The sequence below is a fragment of the Myotis lucifugus genome, unplaced genomic scaffold (genome assembly GCF_000147115.1).
Source record: "Myotis lucifugus unplaced genomic scaffold, Myoluc2.0 scaffold_276, whole genome shotgun sequence".
NCBI classification, from domain to species: Eukaryota; Metazoa; Chordata; class Mammalia; order Chiroptera; family Vespertilionidae; genus Myotis; species Myotis lucifugus.
Genome location: NW_005871324.1, coordinates 610416 through 628579, shown reverse-complemented (window position 1 = coordinate 628579; position 18164 = coordinate 610416). Strand labels below are relative to the sequence as shown.

The window sequence follows — 18164 nt, the reverse complement described above, 5'->3', positions numbered from 1 at the left end:
GTAACAAATGCATGCAAAATATTGATCTATAGGGAAACAAATGAAAATACATACATCAAAATATCCACAGAAGTTCTCTCTAGGGATTGGGATTTTTTTTACACACACACATTTTAGTGTGCTTTACTACAGCAGTAACATTTCTTTTTTAAATTAAATTTATTGGGGTAGCATTGGAAATAATATTATATAATTTCAGATGTACCTTATAATTTGACATTCGTGTACTCTATTGCATGCTCACCACCTGAAGTCTAATTTCTTTCTGTTACTGCATATTTGACCTCCTTTCCCCACTTTGCATTCCCCCCAAAAAGTAACATTTCTAATTAGAACAATTCTGCTAATATGAAATACCTTTTATATAAGTTATTGATTCTCCTCCCTCACAAACTCCCATTCTGCCCGCTAAACAGTCTGACCTGTATATCTTTTTTTTTAACAGGCTTTATTGGTTTTTATTTTTTAAACAAATTTTTATTGATTGATTTTAGAGAGAGAGGAGGGGGAGAGAGAGAGAGAAAAAAAAAAACATCCATTTGTGGTTCCACTTATTTATGCATTCATTGGTTGATTCTTATATGTGCCCTGACCAGGGGCCAAAACTGCAACCTTGGATATCAGGATGATGCTCAAATCAAATGAGCTACCCGTCCAGCACCTGATCTGTATCTTCATTTTCTTCTCTGGCATCAACATGTGTTTGTTCACATATTACAAAAAAGCTCTTACTGTTTTGAAACTACAAAATATGATACTACATAAACTGTAAGTCATTATACAACTTACACTAGATTTGCTCTTTTTCACCTAAGTACCTATCACAGGCGACTTTCTAGTTTGAGTCACATCCATAATTCATTCTTTTCAATAGCTGACTGATTCCAGAGTATGAGGGTTCCATAAACACTGTCCTTATTTATGAATACCAGGTATTCAGGTTATTTACAGTTTGGTGCTATTAGAATTATCTTTAAGCCCCTGGATAGATATCTTTATATACCCCTGCCTTTATGTACGCAAAGTAGTTTACTCGAAGTAAAATCTGTGGGTTGGATGATAGGTGGGCATTTTCCATTTTAATAGGTCCTGCTGCGTATAGTTCGCCAAGAACATGTAGCATTCATATGCTTCGAGGGGGTTTGTATTTTTCTTGCTTCTATAACGTTCCCAAACCTTCCAAGTTTTACATACTTAGTACATATTCCTTTTCAATTCAGAGGGAAGAAAAGATCTCTCAATCTCAGTGAGCTAGACTCACAACATCTTTCCTGGTTCCTGGGCAGCCTTACACGATCTCCCCACCTCCAGTGCCCATCCAAGCCCATTTCCTGAGAAGCATTTGATAAAATCCAAGCCAGTTTACTCCCCTCTTCCAGTGCAATTTTATTTTTTTATTTTATTTTTTAAAAATATTTTTATTGCTTTCAGAGAGGAAGGGAGAAAGAGAGATAGAAATATCAATGATGAGAGAGAATCATCGATCGGCTGCCACACATACACACACACACACACACACACACACACACACACACACACACTGGGGATGGAGCCTGCAACCTAGGCATATGCCCAGACTGAGAATAGAACTGTGACCTCCTGGTTCATAGGTCGGCCGGGCTGTGCAATTCGACATAAGCACTTAAAGTTCAAAAGTTGGTGAAAAGCCCTGGCCAGTGTGGCTTTCTGGCTGGAGCATCCTCCCGTACATCCTGAGAAAACTGAGGCTCAAGGTCACATGGCACAGCTCCAACGGGGGTCCCTCTGACAGCAAGAGCTCAGTGCAGCCTCTTAACACAGCACATCGCTGAAGACAAGACTCCCAACATGCACGGCCCCTAGAGTGAAGGCTTTACCGATTGACCAGGCCCCCTCCTTTAGTACCTACCTCCTCTCTCTATGCCCTCCCACAGCCCCGGACAGAGCTAAGCACCCTGAGCCTAAGAGACAATGCTACTGAGTCAACAATTGCTGACACGGAAGGTGAAGAGGTGAGCACGAGGCTGGTGAACAGCACAGCAGTGGCCCCTGCCCCCGAAGGACCATAGTCAAGGGAAGAGATGAGCGAACACTCACAGGGGGAAAGGAGCTGGGCGGAGAGAGGTGCAGGCCACTTCGTGGGGTCATAACGGGGAGCTGCTGCCCTGGTGTGTGGGGCCAAGGAAGGGGCTTTGCAACATTGTTGTTGTTGTTTTTTAATATATTTTATTGATTTTTCACAGAGAGGAAAGGAGAGGGATAGAGAGTTAGAAACATTGATGAGAGAGAAATATCGATCAGCCGCCTCCTGCACACCTCCTACTGGGGATGTGCCCGCAACCAAGGTACATGCCCTTGACCGGAATCAAACCTGGGACCTTTCAGTCCGCAGGCTGATGTTCTATCCACTGAGCCAAACCGGTTAGGGCTGCACATTGTTCTTTCTGCTTGGCATACCGTTCTTCAGCATCAGCTCTTGGCATGGTGTTCTCTGCTTGCTCTTTCTATTTATTTAAATCTTTCTTTCTTCCTTCCTTTCTTTCTTCCTTCCTTCCTTCCTTCCTTCCTTCCTTCCTTCCTTCCTTCCTTTCTTTCTTTCTTTCTTTCTTTCTTTCTTTCTTTCTTTCTTTCTTTCTTTTGTCTTTATTGTTGAAAATATTATATATGTCCCATTTTTCTCCCCATTGACCTCCTCCAGCCAGCCCCCGCCCCCTTCCCCAGGTCTTCCTCACCCTATTGTCTGTGTCTATGGGTTATGCATATATGCATACAAGTTCTTTGGTTGGTCACCTCCCACCCAGCCACCCTCCCCCGCCTTCCCTCCAAGATTCTGCACCCTGTTCCATGCTTCCCTCTCTCTGGATCCACTCCGTTCATCTGATTGCTCTTTCTAAAACAGCCGCCCTTCACTCTCTGTCACCCCTATTCCCCTCCCAGTCCTTGCACCATCCTTACTGATGTACTCTATGCTTCCTTGCTCACCATCTCACTCTCACTAGAAGGTGAGTCTGTAAGAGCCAGGATCACCCGCTATTCACCATTCACCTCTCCAGCTGGAGTCCAGGACTGAGCCAGTCACCTACATTTTCTTTTAATATATACATTTTTTTTATTGCTTTCAGAGAGGAAGGGAGAGGGAAAGAGAGATAGAAACATCAATGATGAGAAAGAATCATTGATCAGCTGCCTCCTGCATGCCCCACACTGGAGATCGAGCCTGCAACCTGGGCATGTGCCCTGACCGGGAATCGGACGGTGACCTCCTGGTTCATGGGCTGACACTCAACCACTGAGCCATGCTGGCTGGCTGGGCTGGGCACCTACATTTTGAATAGCAATTTGGTGCATGCATGAATTCGTAGGGGAGACCCAGAGGCCAAACTCAAGTGCAAGGCAGGGTGAGGCCAGGCAGGGGAGCAGCATGTGCAAGTTCCTGGAGGGATAAGGGCTTTCTGAGGCACCCAGATGAGGCTGGCAGGGCAGGTGCCATGCACATGGGACCATGGGATGTGATGAGAGCCCAGGGGATGGAGGGGCGGGCCACCATCAGCCCAGGCCAGCAAGGAGTCCCTCAGTCCACCAGTAACCCAGGGAAGCTTCAGGGAAGCCAGCCCCCGGTGGCAGCACTGTCAGCAGGCAGACAGGTGAAGAAGGGTGAGTATTTTACTGTTAAGTCATCCAAGACATTCTGCTAAATGGAAGAAGCAAGATGCAGAACATTATGTACGATGTAATTCATTTATGATGTTTTGAAATTATATTTCTGTTTCCATTCCTGTATCTGCTTATATATCCCTATAAAAAGCTGGGACAGAGCCTTGGCCACTGTGGCTCACTGGGTTGGAGCATCATCCCATACACTGAAGAATCTCAGGTTCAATTCCCAGTTGCGGCACATACCTGGGTTGCTGGTTTGGTCCCTGGTTGGGTGCATGTGAAAGGCAACTGATTGATGTTTTTCTCTCTCTTTCACTCTCCCTTACATCCTCTCTTAAATCAATAAACTTATCCTGGGGTGAGGATTAAAATAAATAAATAGATAGATCAGTGGTTCTCAACCTTCTGGCCCTTTAAATACAGTTCCTCAAGTTGTGACCCAACCATAAAATTATTTTCGTTGCGCCCTAACCGGTTTGACTCAGTGGATAGAGCATCAGCCTGCGGACTCAAGAGTCCCAGGTTCGATTCTGGTCAAGAGCATGTACCTTGGTTGCAGGCACATCCCCAGTAGGGAGTGTGCAGGAGGCAGCTGATCGATGTTTCTCTCTCATCAATGTTTCTAACTCTCTATCCTTCTCCCTTCCTTTCTGTAAAAAATCAATAAAATATATTTTTAAAAAATTATTTTCGTTGCTACTTCTTAACTGTAATATTGCTACTGTTATGAATCGTCATGTAAATATCTGATATGCAGGATGGTCTTAGGCGACCCCTGTGAAAGGGTCGTTCTACCGCCAAAGGGGTCGCGACCCACAGGTTGAGAACCGCTGAGATAGATGATTAATAGATAGATAGATGGATCTTGGCTATGCCACTGACCAGTCAGCTGACCCAGAACTGACCGCTGTCAGCCTTAGTTTTCCCACCCGCAAAATGGGGCTGACAGCCATATCTGCAGACCCCTCCTCGTTTCTGTTTGGGGGACAGGATCATGGGGCATGGAGAAGCTCTTGGTGGCTCTGCTTCTCTAGTAAGAGGGTGAGAGTGGCCTCTGTGCAGCCTCGTATTTTCCAGATTCCAGCTTTCCAGTTTTCTTCCTGTGGCGATGGGGGAGGAGGCCAGCTCTCTCACGGCCAGGACACCAGGAAGCCCCTGGGCTGGGACCGAAGCCTCTGGCCACAGTCACGAGGGAGGCTGAGCCCAGCGGCCTTATCTGGCCTGACCTTGTGGAGGCTGACCACTCCCTCTTTCTGGAAAATGTGACCCCCTGTCCTTTCTGAGGCCTCTTTCTCCTTAAATCCCCATGGTCCTGGGTGGGGCCTCAGTACCCAATTCAACCCCTTGGTGCACCACCCTGGGGTGCTTTCCCTGGCCCCAGCCCAGGGCCACCTTCCAGACGCCTCCCCTGGAGACCCTGAGGCATCTCTGACTCAGCAGATCTGTGCCTGCCTGGCGGCCCCTCTCCACCCAGTGAAGCTTCACAGAGCACCGTGTTGCCCAAGTCCTAACTACTGGCCACTCCCAAACTTCCCACCCTCCCCCTACCAGCTTTCCCAATTCAAATTCCTGACTCTCCCTCCCTCCGGCCTCCTCCATAGACCCGGGCCCTGCCCCCGGGCTGGGGCAGGAATCCTGCAGATAAGGACTAGGGGCAAAGGGACACACCTGGGTTCCAACCCTACTCTGCCACCAACTTGGCTGAACGACCTTGAATAACCTCCCCTCTCAGCCTGAGTTTCTCCATCTGTACAAGGGGGAAATAATTACACCATCTGGGCTGGGTTGCCGTGGGCAGTACGTGAGCGAAGGCACATGCTGAGGACTCGCAAAGGCCATTTCCCTGTGTGAAATGCAGCCACCTAGAGCCCCGGGCCAACCCTTTCTTGGGCGTCCGGGTCACAAGCCAGTTGGTGCCTTTCCTAAATTGGGAAAAAATGTGCTGGGGTGCAAACCCCAACGCCTGCTCGCACATGGCCCACACCAGCTCCGGAGGCCTGCATGGAGGGTGCAACGTGGAGTAAAAGAACCAGTGGGTTGGGGGAGGCAAGGGAATAAATGAGTAATTCCCAGGCTCAGGGATTATGCCTGGAGGCTGTCCATGCACGTGGGAGGGGTAGCTAAATCCAGTAAGGGTGACCCGATTGGGGAAGGCTGCCAAGATAGAAGGAGAGCCCTTTTGAAGGACACCTTGGCGTGAACTGGCTGAAGGGGCAGGGCAGCCAGAAGGCAAATTTTTGGGAAAAAGAAATTGAGACTGAGAGTCAGGGAACTGCCTGAGATTGCCCAACCAGGAAGTGGGTGATCCAGGATTTAGATCCAGCCCCACCCGACTTAGGCTGAGCCGGAGGCTCCGGCCAAGCCCCCAGAAGGGCAACCTCTAGCTCAGTGGTTCTCAACCTTCCTAAGGCCGCGACCCTTTAATACAGTTCCTCATGTTGTGGTGACCCCCAACCATAAAATTATTTGCGTTGCTACTTCATAACTGTAATGTTGCTACTGTTATGAATCGTAATGTAAATATCTGATATGCAGGATGTATTTAGGCGACTCCCTGTGAAAGGGTCGTTCGAGCCCCGAAGGAGTCTCGACCCACAGGTTGAGAACCGCTGCTCTAGCCAATGACCCTAACCAAGGGGCTTTGGCCAATGGGGTTCCCCAAGCTAAAGTCAATGTCCTGGCCTAGCCAGGATGGCTCAGTGGTTGAATCGACCTATGAACCAGGAGGCCACGGTTCGATTCCTGGTCAGGGCACATGCCCGGGATGCGGGCTCAATCCCCAGTGTGGGCCGTGCAGGGGGCAGCCGATCAATGATTCTCTCTCTCATCATTGACATTGCTCTCTCTCTCTCTTCCTCTTTGAATCAATAACATTTTGTTAAAAAAAAAAAGTTGATGTCCTAGAGATTCAGGTGGGCACAGCCAGTCAAGTGGTCAGTTACTGAAGGATTTAAAGGGAGTTTTGCCTGGGGGTTCAGGTCACAGCAGAGCATACACACCTATAGCTGGGTATCAGGGGCAGGGATTTTAAGAGAAGGGACCTCCAAATACAGGGCATTCCAGCCCAGCACAGACCTCACTCACCACCAGGGTCAGGGATACACAGGACTAAGCCCAGAGGCTGGCCGGGCCTGTGGGGCCACTGGGGTGTAAGTGAAGCCACCATGGCCCCAGGCACCCCCAGTGCCCAGGTTCCTAGAGTCGGCTCCACCTGGAATTACATTTGGTTTTACAAGCCCAGGGTTGGCTCCGTGTGTTCTACCTTGGGTGGAACCCCTGACTTCCCACACCCTTCCGCCCAGCCTTCAAATCCGACCTCCAAGGGGCTGACACAGGGAGAAGAAGTGGGATCAAAAGTGGAATCTGAGCTTTTTATTTATTTATTATTTTTAAAATATATTTTTATTGATTTCAGAGAGGCAGGGAAAGAGAGAGAGAGATAGAAACATCACTGATGAGAGAGAACCATGGATTGGCTGCCTCCTGCATGCCCCACACCAGGGATCAAGCCCACAACCCAGGCATGTGCCCCAACCCGGAACCAAACCATGACCTCCTGGTTCGTAGGTCCACGCTCAACCACTGAGCCACGCCGGCTGGGCCTGAGGTTTTTATTCATTGTCTCTCACGTTGTGTTCTTGTGAACTCATGTCATATAACGACTGATACTGATCAGTTACCCTTACATTTTGAAAAAGGCACATTGGCAGAGGTAGAGGGGGATGGATGGGCTGGTCCCAGGGGGCTCTGCAAGAGGGGGGCTCCCACAGCAGTTGGGCCGTGGGAAAGGCAAAAAGGAGCCACTTCTGGGGCAGCTACTCAGTGTCCTGGTTTGTGAAACCTGATAACGCATCCAACGTGTGGGGAGTGAGAACAGGAAACGAGGAGAAAAGCTTGAAAGCCTCTCCTCTGTTGAGGGAGGGCTGGCGAGGTACTGAGACCTGCCCTGACCAGAGGCCCCTGGGCAGCGGTGGACACTCCAGGTCGGACTCAGTGACCCTCGCTCCAGAACTCTCCAGACTCGTCGGACACGGCCTCTTTCACCACTCTGCAGGCTCCTCTGCCCTCTGGCCAGCTGGGCTTTCCATCCCCCTTTCTCCTCCTGGGCAGGCCTGGGCAGGCTTGGGGCCTCCAGGTCATCTGGTCAGTCGGGGAGGGGCCCAGTGCAGGCCATGACCAGGCATTCACTCCTTCCCAGCCCGCCCACCTCACTAGACCTGCATGGCTTCCCCCTGCCCCTGATGAAAGCCTTCAGGCTCTCAAAGCCCTTGGGGGAGGCCGACTGGACCCAGAACCATCTGCCCCTGCCCCAGACTCCCACCATCGGTGCCCTCACCAGCTTTCTTGGTCTTCCTTTGGGTCCTGACCCTGCGCCAAGTGCTCTGCACACAGAATCTGCTCAAAATACCCCCCTCCCCGCCACAGATGAGGAAACAGGCTCAGGGAGGCCTCCTAACTGTCTACTGGCAGGCTGGGTTCCAGAGCCCAGTTGCTCTACCACTCGGCGGTCCTGCCTCCCTCAGCCCACCTGGCCTTGTGCTTCTTGAGTCACTCACTAAAACTTCCCATGGCCGCAGGGAAACTTGGATTTGCAGGAGTGGGGCTGCAAGAAAAATGAAAGGGGAGGACTTCCTGTGGCTGGGCATCAGATTGGCCAGGCCTGACACTGGTCCTGGATCCTCTGGAAGAATGTCCCTTATGGGCCCGTGTTGGGGGGAGGTTCCCCAGGGTGCTCTGGGGAGAGAACAGGGCTGGGCGGGGTCTGAATCCTAGGCTTGCAGAGTCAGAGCCATTTCCAGCTCACCTTGACACGGTGCTCAAGGCCCCAGCAGGCAGGTGTGGGCCCAGGTGCAGTCCCTAGAGAGCCACCCTCGGTGTGCCTAGGCTGCCCCCTAGTGGCAGCATGAGGAAGCTCCTGAGGACTTTGAAACCCTTGGGGTGGACACCTGTCCTCAATGCATTTCTCTCTTCCTGTGCCTCTGCTCCCTGAATTTTCCCAAATGTGCAATCACTCATTCTCACACGTCGCAGGGTGTTTACTTCTGCTATGCCCACCGCTAGGATGCCCTCCTCCCTACCTGCCCCAGTGCCCATGGTCAGAATTAGCAACGTCTTCCTCTGCTTTGCAGGGTTCGTGTCTTATTCTATCCCAGTGGGTGGAGTAGCCCATGCATGGTGTGAATGCGGGGAGCACAGATCAGTGTCTGGGCCCAGCACAGGGGCCACATACAAGGGATGGTCAAAAATTACTTGTTCCTTCATCTAGCACTTATCTATTTATACAAGAGAACATTTGTTTGGAAAATAAATGGGCTTAGCAAACTAGTTACAGCGGTAAAGGAAGGGCCCTGGGAGCTTGGGAGTGAAGTCAGCACACGCTTATTGAGGACCTGCTACATGCTGGGCGATGAACAAGCCAAAGAAGTCTCTTCCTTTGCGGGGCTCACATTCTGATGAGGGGATGGCTGTGGGGGTGGACCCAGAAATAGAAAATACCAGGTGTGGCTGAGGACTATGGAGAAACATAAAGCAGGTGGGGACTGAACGGAGGGGTGGAGGTGCCACTGTACAGCCTAGACCTGGACGGTCCTGCAGCTGTTGGGAAAAAAGGAGAGTGATCTTGGCCGATGGTCAGGGAAGGATGCAAAGTTAAAAAATGATGGAATATGCCGAAACCGGTTTGGCTCAGTGGATAGAGCGTGGTTCTCATGGAATTCGTTATTGCATTTGATTTTAAAAGTGTGTGGATTACACCCTGACTGGTTTTGCTCAGTGGATAGAGCGTCAGCCTGCAGACTGAAGGGTCCCAGGTTCGATTCCGGTCAAGGGCATGTACCTTGGTTGTGGGCACATCCCCAGTAGGGGGTGTGCAGGAGGCAGCTGATCGATGTTTCTCTCTCATCGATGTTTCTAACTCTCTATCCCTTTCCCTTCCTCTCTGTAAAAAAATCAATAAAAAATATATTTTTAAAAAAGTGTGTGGATTAAAGTTTCTACTCTCTAAACTGCTGTTGCTCTTCCAGTGCGTGGGAATCACATTTGTCTCCACCCCTCAGGCTGGGGCACCAGGATCTCCAGCTCAGGAGGGCTGGGCTGTCCGCTCCAGCAGGAGCAGCTGTCTCATTGCTCATCATCCTCAGGTTCCATTCTGGGTTGTGAGCTCCCAGGGATCTGTTCGTTTGAAACACTGTGAAAGCTGAGAAGAGGTCCTTGTATGCCCATGTTCATAGCAGCACTATTCACAGTAACCAAAAAAAGTCGCAATACCCCAAGTGTCCACTGATGGATGAACGGGTAAACATCACTTAGTACACGCATACAAAGGAATATTATGGAGCCTTAAAAAGAGATGAAATTCTGGCTGGCCAGTATGGCTCAGTGGTTGAGTGCTGACCTATGAACCAGGAGGTCACGGTTCAATTCCTGGTCAGGGTACATGCCCAGGTTGCGGACTCGAACCCCAGTGTGCAGAAGGCAGCTGATTGATGATTCTCTTGCATCATTGATGTTTCTATCTCTCTCACCCTCTCCCTTCTTCTCTGAAATGAATAAAAGTATATTTTAAAAATAAAATTCTGATATGTGCTACAACATGGATGAAACTTGAGGACATCATGCTAAGTGACATAAGCCAAACATAAAAAGACAAATTTACTACACCCAGTCCACTTACATGAGGTCCCTAGAGTAGTCAAATTCATAGAGATAGAAAATAGATTAAAAGTTATCAGGAGAGAGGGGAATGGATTATTGTGGCTTAATGGGTACAGAGTTTCAGCTTTACAGGGTGAAAAGAATTCTGGAGATTGCTTGCACAACAATGTCAATTACTGAATTGCTCACAAAAATGGTTCAGATGGTAAATTTTATGTTATGTATATTTTATCACAATTTTTTTAAAAAGTGTGAGCTGGTCTGTGTTGCCTCCCTAGGCTATTTGAGCCTACTTTTTCACTGAAAAAAAAAATGGGTGGTTGTAAACCTGAGGGGATGATCATGGCCCTCAGTGGATGAGGCAAAGGGTTGCCTCCCCAGGCCCAGCCCCGCAGCACTCTGCTCACGAGGGTAAGTGCGTGTGTGCACATCACAGCTGCCTCCTTGGTTCCTGTGCTTTGAGGATGAGGCAGCAGTAAGTGTGTCGGGTGGAGACAGCCCCGGGCCTGCCTCTTACCTGTTCCCGCCGTCAGCCCGGGGACAGCATGGAGGGACCTTCTGAACCCAATTCACCAACTCCCCGAAGAACCTGCCAGGGGCTCCAAACCTCCTGCCCAGGAATGCTTCCAGCAATTTCCTCCTGCACTGGGGGAGGCAGTGCCCTTCCTCTGACAGCACAGTTGGACTTAGGGGAACAAAGGGACATCGGGACAGAAGCAGAGGATGAAGACCACCCCTCGTCTCCGGTCTCCTTGAGGGGGAGCCCCAGAAGACCCTGGGAGGAAGCGGTTCTGGAACTGTGGGACCTGAGGGGAACCCCTGAGCCTCAGCAGCTCTTGGTAAAATGGAGTAGATGTGGACATGCTCTCTCGGGGAGGCTCCCAGGGAAGCAGCTGGAAGACTCTGACCCCTCCCTCCATAAAGGGTCACACTGCCCTGGGCAGGAACACCCTTGAGAAAGGTGGGCTGTGCTAAGCTTTGGGGGCCCTGCTTCTTAGCCCTGGCTCTTGGCTGGCCTCTTGGCGACCCTGCCAGCAAGCAGACCCTGAGCTGTCCCCCCTACGGATCAAGGGAGTGCCTTCCCTCCCCGCTCCCCCCTCCCCCCCAGCTGGGAAAACACATGTGCAGCCTTTTCGGGCCCCCTGGACAGAACAGAGGAAGGAGAAGCAGTTTGTGTTCCCTTGGTTGTGCTTTCACTTCTATTTCTTTAAAATATATTTTTTTTATTGATTTCAGAGAGGAAGGGAGAGGGAGAGAGAGAGATAGAAACATCAATGATGAGAGAGAATCATTGATCGGCTGCCTCCTGCATGCCTCACACTGGGGATCAAGCCCACAAGCCAGGCATGTGCTCTGACCGGGAATCGAACCGTGACCTCCTGGTTCATAGATCGATGCTCAACCACTGAGCCACGCCAGCCGGGCTTCCTTTCTCTTCTAAATTATTCTTTTTTGGCCCTGGCCGGATAGCTCAGTTGGTTAGAGTGTCGTCCTTATATGCTAAGATTGAGGGTTCAATCAACCAATGAATGCATGAATGGGTGGAGCAACTAATCGATGTTTCTCTCTCTCTCTCTCTCCCTTCCTCTCTCTTTGAAATCAATAAAATAAAATAAAATATTCTTTTTATTCTTTTCTATTTTAATGCGGGGTTGAACATAAGACAGAAAACTAACATTCTGGTCACTTTTTTTAAGAGGCAAGCTTTCCTTGAGACTTTCATACATAACCATGGATGGGTAACATTCACCTCTTAAAGAAAACGCTGAGTAAACACAGAAAGGCCCTTCTCCGAATGCCTGTCGTCGTTACTGACAACTCCAGACCAGCCTGTCACACTCTAGGGGCTGCTTGTCCTGTTTTCTTTTGGGAACATCTGAGTTCAGACGGAAGCCCTGCTGCTCTCAGAGGCTGCGGATGCGGAAGGCTGCCATCGGTTTCACACAGTGGTGCTCTTGGAGGCGAGGAGGGGTGCTGGCGAAAGGGTCTGTGTGCTTGCTTCTCCTCTGGCGGGGCGTGGGCGGCCAGAGGCCACTACCCCCTCGGATAGCCTTGCTCACTCATCATGGAGGGACATGTAATCCAGCAGGTGGGCTGGGACAAGACCTCTGTGGCCGCCTGACTCCCCATAATAGAATCCCCTGTCATCCACAGGCCCGTAGACTGTAACCAGGTCCCCAGCCTTCAGCGACAGCTTGCCCTTCGCCTGGCCCCCTGCCCACCCGTCCTTGGGGTCATAGTCCAGAGCTGCCATCATGGTCATTCGAGTGCACAGTGGAGGTCCCCTGGGGTTCCCTTGGGGCAGGGGAAAGGAGTCCTGGGGGATGGTGAGTCCCCCAACTTCATCTAGGTGGGCCACAGAAGGCAGGTGCCCTTGCACTGGCAAATGCCACCTGCTATCAGTCCTCTCCAGACCGTCCTCCACCTCAGCCACCAGATGCCCAGGGATGTTGCCCACTTGACCGTTGCATTCCCCGCGGTAGAAGCCGTGGGTGTCCTGAGAGCCCCACACTCTCAGCAACTGCCCTTTCTGGAAGGCCAGCTCCTCCTCTGCAGCCTCGGGGTTGGCAGACATCACCAGGGGCTCATAATCAAAGAGCGCCACAAAGACCCTGCCCGCGGTGTCCCGGCCCGCCTCCAGCTGTGGGGGGCCTCCCCCGGACACCGGAAGGACTTTGCTGGACGAAGCTGGACAGGGCGCAGAGCTGGGCTCTTGGAGCTGGCTCTCCCTCTCGCCCCACAGAGCCTGACCTCGCCTGCTCTGCGCCCTAAGCTCCCTTCTCTGCTCTTGCCTCTCTGTGGCCCATGGGCCGAAGCACGCTGCCTCCTCCTCCTGCTGCAGAATGTCATGGAAGTCCGACATATGTCGTTGGCGGGTGCCTATCTGGGGAGGTGTGAGCACTTGGGCGTCTTGCTTTTGCCTAAGGGCCTTCTCGAGGGCAGCCTTTTCCTGACAGGCTTCTCTCCTGGGCGCAAACTCGGGAGACAGATGGAGGACTCCCAGAGCAGGGCTTTGGCTGGTGTCCATGTGCCTGTCATGGTCTTCCTCCCCCTGAGATTGGTGCAGAGATGGCCTGTGGTTCCGAGGACTCTTCTGAAAGAGCAGGTCTTTTCTGCAGACCTCCCAGGCCTCCGCCGGCCCCTGGGTTTGGCTGCCAGCCCCTGCGCCGGGACATTCTCCTTCTGGACTCAGGTTGGGCATCGGGGAGTGCTTCCTCGGGGGTTCTTCAGGGAAGGCTTCTAGGGACCCCCCACAGCTTCTGGGGATGTGGGAACTAGCCTTGGCACTCGGTGGAGCCAGCGCCAGCCTCTGAGGGCAGACGGGGAAGGTGATTCTGCACGGGGACTGGTCGCCAGGGGTGTAAGTAAAGGGAGAGGTCTCTGGCAATCCGTTACAGTTCCAACAGTCCTGGGGGATCTGGGCCGGCACCGAATCCAGTGACTCGCCACAAAGTGAAATGGTTCTTACCGAGACCTTCTGGCACATCAGGGGCAGCTGGAGCCGGGACAACTCCAACAGGGTGCTGCCAGCGGTGGCATCGGTGACCTCGGCAACCTTGAGCCCATCGGCATACACGGCATAGCCAGTGACCCGGACTCCATTGGAGAACCCGGCCAAGTCGATCGTCACGGGGAGCCAGCTGACCACCAGGAGGCCTGGTAAGGTGTGACGCTCTACCAGCACGTCCAGTGGAGGGTCCGGGGGTCCTGCCAAGGGCGTGTCAAAGGTGAGAGTGGAGGACATGGTTTCCCAGCGCATCTGCATGGAGTCCCACGGCAGCTGCACCTCCACCTGCACCTGGTACCGGGTGCTGGGATGCAGGTTGTGGAAGGTGTAGGTGCTCACACCTGCTGGGGTCAGGGCATGCTTCTGGTCATTGAGATACACCACGTGTGGGCGGCAGCAGCTGCTGTAGACCCAGACGATCTTGGCCGATGTGGCCACAACGTTCTGCACGCGTAGTTGTTTGGGGGCGACACAAGGGACCCCTTTGGGCCCTAGAAGGGGTCTGGAGAAGCCCTGCTCCTCCACACTCCGCCGTGAGCCCAGCCAGCCATCTTCCGTCTTGGCGTCTGAGGTCTCCATGGCCACTTCTGTCTTGGAGGCCGCCCTCGCCATCTGGCACGTCTCCCTGTCCACAGCCCCCTGAGCTTCCCCAGGCAAAAAGCTGTGACTAATGTCTTCCTTTGAAGTTTTGCCCTGTCCGGCTGGGAGCTGAGTGGGGCCAGGGTCCGAGGACTCTGGGGGCAGGCAGCCAAGGATGTCGTTGTCTGGAATCTGCACCACCAGGTTGGAGGGCACCAGGCCCCGCCGGCCATCCTCAAGCTCCCCTTCATAGAAGCCGTCCTCATCCATCTCACCGAAGATATATACATACTCGCCAGCCGTGAGGGGCAGCTCAGTCTCGGGGTGCTCATTGGGTCCCTCAAATGGGTTGTAGCTATATCGAACCAGGAAGATTTTGAGCTTGGGGGCGGCGGGGGCCTCTGAGTCCCCCACTTCCAGGGTCAAGGACGCACTGTCAGGATCCAGATCCTCCACCTCACTGGCGGTGTCCATGTCCAGAGTAAGGCAAGAGGGCACGGTGGCCCACACCGATTCCACCTCAGAGGAAGAGTTGGACTGGGAGCTGGTTTTCTTGGCCTGGGGTCTGCAGTCCAGAGGCTGACTGGCTGGGACTCTGTCTGGGACTCTGTCTGGCCCTTGAGGGGCACTGGCTGGCTCCCCGAGGGCAAGTGGGCTCTCTAGCAGAGAGGCGTCCTCCTCCTGTTTGTCTCTGCTGGACTGTAGAGATGCCTGGTCTTCAGGCCCTGGCTGGAACCGGGTCTTTCTGCTCTTCCTGCCTTGGGAATCCGGGGCTTGGGAGGTCTCCAGGGGTTGCTGGGGATGGTGATCAGGCTGGCACCGCAGCACCCCCATTTCCCCCCGGGCAGCCTCGAGATCACGCAATGCCTTCTGCAGGTCACGCTGCAGCTGTTGCTGCTTGTCCTGCTCGCGCGCCGCCTGCTGCAGCAGCTGCTCCACCAGCAAGCCGGTGGCGTCGCGCTCCTGGCACGCGCGGCCCAGCTGCTCGCGCACGTCGTTATTCTCGGCTGCCAGCTTCCGCGTCCAGTCGGCTTGTGCCTGCAGCCGCGCGTTCTCCTTGGCCAGCCAGGCGCCCTCGCAGAGCGCGGTCTGCAGCTGTGCCTCCGCCTCCTCGCCGCGCCGCTGAGCCGCCGCCGCCTGGGCCCCCAGCTCCTGGCACTCTTGCCTCCGCGCCGACAGCTCGCGCTCCAGCGCCTGCACCTGGCACCGCGCCCCCTCGCCGGGTGCCTTCCGGCCGCTCGGCTCCCCCCGGCCGCTGCGGGTGGCCTTCTGCAGCGTCAGCTGCCTCTGGAGGCGCAGCACCTCGCGCTGGGACTCACGCTGTAGCCGGTCCAAGTCGCTGACTTTGAGCCACTGGGCGCTGGCCGCGCCCCCATCGGCGTGCGGGGCGCTGCCGAGGCCCGAAGCGACATGCGCCTGCAGCAAGCGACACTCCTGCTGCAGCTCTTCTATCTGCTTGTCCTTAGCCAGCAGCGCGCTCGCCTGCTCCGACAAGTCCCGGGCGCGCTGGCTGGCGAAGTCCTGGCACAGCTCCAGGCCCACGCGGCTCTCCCCAGGCACTGGCGCGCTCAGAGTCCGCAGGTTGGTTTCTTGCAGTTTGCGGGCCCGGTCCTCTAGGCGGCGGGCCAGGCCTGTTAGCTCTGCGTGCTTCACCTTGAGCCGCTTCACCTTCTCGTCCGCCTGGTCTGGGAAACCCGTGCGCCGCAGTTGCATGTTCTCGTCCAGCAGGTCCGAGCAGCGGCGCGCCAGCACCTGCAACGCCTCGGACAGTTCCGAGTTCTGCTTCACAAGCTCTTGGTAATCCAGGCTCAGCGGCGAGAGGGCCAGCGCCTCACAGGGCTGGCTCCTGGAGTCTTCTCCTGTCCGGTCGCTAGGACCCCTGGGCTGCGATGGTGGTAGTGGCGGTGACAGCGGCGGCGACGGTGGTGACAGCGGCGGCGTCGGCGTCGGCGGCGGCGGGGGACTCGTCGGCGGCGGCGGGGGACTCAGGAAGCCCAGGATGAAAGTGTCTGCCGAGGAAGCCCGCTCCTCGGATTCGGGGGCCTTGGGACGACCCAGAAGGCTGTCGAGCGAGTGGGAACGCCCTGGTGCCAAGGAATCGAGGGAGCCGGAGCGCGTGGGGAGCAGGTTGTCACGCGAGTTGGAGCACGCTGCGGGCACCATTTCGAGGGAGCGGGAGCGCACGCGAACGCCGGCGCTCAGGCCATCAAGGGATTCGAGTCGGACTTTCGGGGACTTTGGGGGGCGGTGAGAGTCGCTGGCGGTCTCGGGGTGCGGTTCTTCCGAAGAAGGCACCGCCTGGGGATCTGGGGTGCCGGGCAAAACCGGGTGCCAGCGGAAGTGCTCCAGGACGTACTTGAGGAAGAGCTGTCGCTCCACGTCCAGCGCCGCCTGCAGGTGGCGGATGCGCGAGGCCTGCTCGCCGTCGGTCTCCCAGCGAAGTTGCGCCAGCACTTCCTGCAGGCGACAGCGACACTGCGCGGCGGCGGCGGCCTTGGGCGCCCCCGCGCGGCCACAGTAGCCGCGGTTCACCAGCTCCGCGGCCAGCTGGCGCTGCAGCTCCCGCGCCTGGCGAACAACGCCGTCGCGCTCGCGGTGCAGCAGCTGCTGCAACTGCCGCATCTCGGCCTCCTTCCAACGCAGCAGCTGCCGGATCTCGGCCTCGCGCTCCCTCAGCACCTTCTCCTGCAGCTGCCGCAGCTCCCGACAGCGCTGTGCCTCCCACTTGGAGCGCAGATGGTCAACCAGCTGCTGCCGCTCCCGCTCCTCTGCCTCCCGCAGCTGGCGCGCCTCGGCCGCGAAGCGCCGCCGCTCCGCCCTCCCGCGCGCTCGCTCCTCCTCCAGCTCGGCCCGCAGCTTCTCCAGCTCCCGCTTCTGCTCCTCCAGCACCGCTGCCGTCGGGCCCGGACTAGCCAGCTTCTTGGGTGTCGCGCGGCTGCCACCGGAAGGGTTAGGCGAGTCCTTGGTCATGGTGGCTGCTGTCCCGCCAGGTGCCTGGCGTCTCCTGGCCCAGGCCTCCGGTCGCCAACGGCTGCCGCCCCAGCCGGCCAACCGCCCCGCGCGCCCCTTCCGGCGTCCCCCGGGGTCTCCTCGCGCCCCTTCCGCCTCTGGGCGTGTTCTCTCACCCGCTGCTACGGGAGGGTGCACAAGCCCTCGTTCCTCTCCCAGCTGCCTAGGCCGGGGATGGGCTCTCGACACTCCTGCTCAACCCACCCCATGTCCTTCCCAGGATGCCCCGGGGGTCTCTCTGGCTCCAGGCTTTCCCTGTTCTTGGCACCATGTCCCTTAGGACTGACCCGGCCACTCTCCCAGGCACTGTACCATCCCTTTCAGGCCAACGGGCTGGTGGGAAGTCAGGCTGCTCTGCTGGGCCTGAGAAAAAGGCTCCGTGTGTGGGTCAAATTCACAGAGGGTGTGAGCCAACACCACCTGGCCTTGCCATGGATTTAGGTGGCTGAAAACCTGCAACAGGATATGCCCAAACTTGGGGGTGGGCCCTGAGCTCCCAGGTAGGGGAGGGTGCATCTGGTGCCTGCACCCCGACTGTGCCTACCCTTTCAAGGCCCCCTGTGGTGCTGAGCACTTGCATGCATTATCTATTTAAACATCCTATGCTCACAGATGGGAACTTTTTCTTAAACCCCTTTATTACAAAATATTTCTTTTCTTTTTTAAAAAAAAACACATTTTATTGATTTTTTACAGAGAGGAAGGGAGAGGGATAGAGAGTTAGAAACATCGATGAGAGAGAAACATCGACCAGCTGCCTCCTGCACGCCCCCTACTG

The 18164-nt window shown here is 54.6% G+C and overlaps 1 protein-coding gene across 1 annotated transcript; it reads right to left on the bottom strand.

Moving 5' to 3' along the window:
* Nucleotides 1–11943: 11943 nt before the first annotated feature.
* On the bottom strand, nucleotides 11944–17347 carry LOC102442492 (RIMS-binding protein 3A). The gene is made up of 2 exons (XM_023763171.1): nucleotides 16299–17347; nucleotides 11944–16247 (listed from the first exon to the last, which is right to left on the bottom strand). The coding sequence occupies exons 1-2, from the start codon at nucleotides 17345–17347 to the stop codon at nucleotides 12347–12349; spliced, it is 4950 nt and encodes a 1649-aa protein (XP_023618939.1). The 3' UTR covers nucleotides 11944–12346.
* Between the last annotated feature and the right edge of the window lie 817 nt (nucleotides 17348–18164).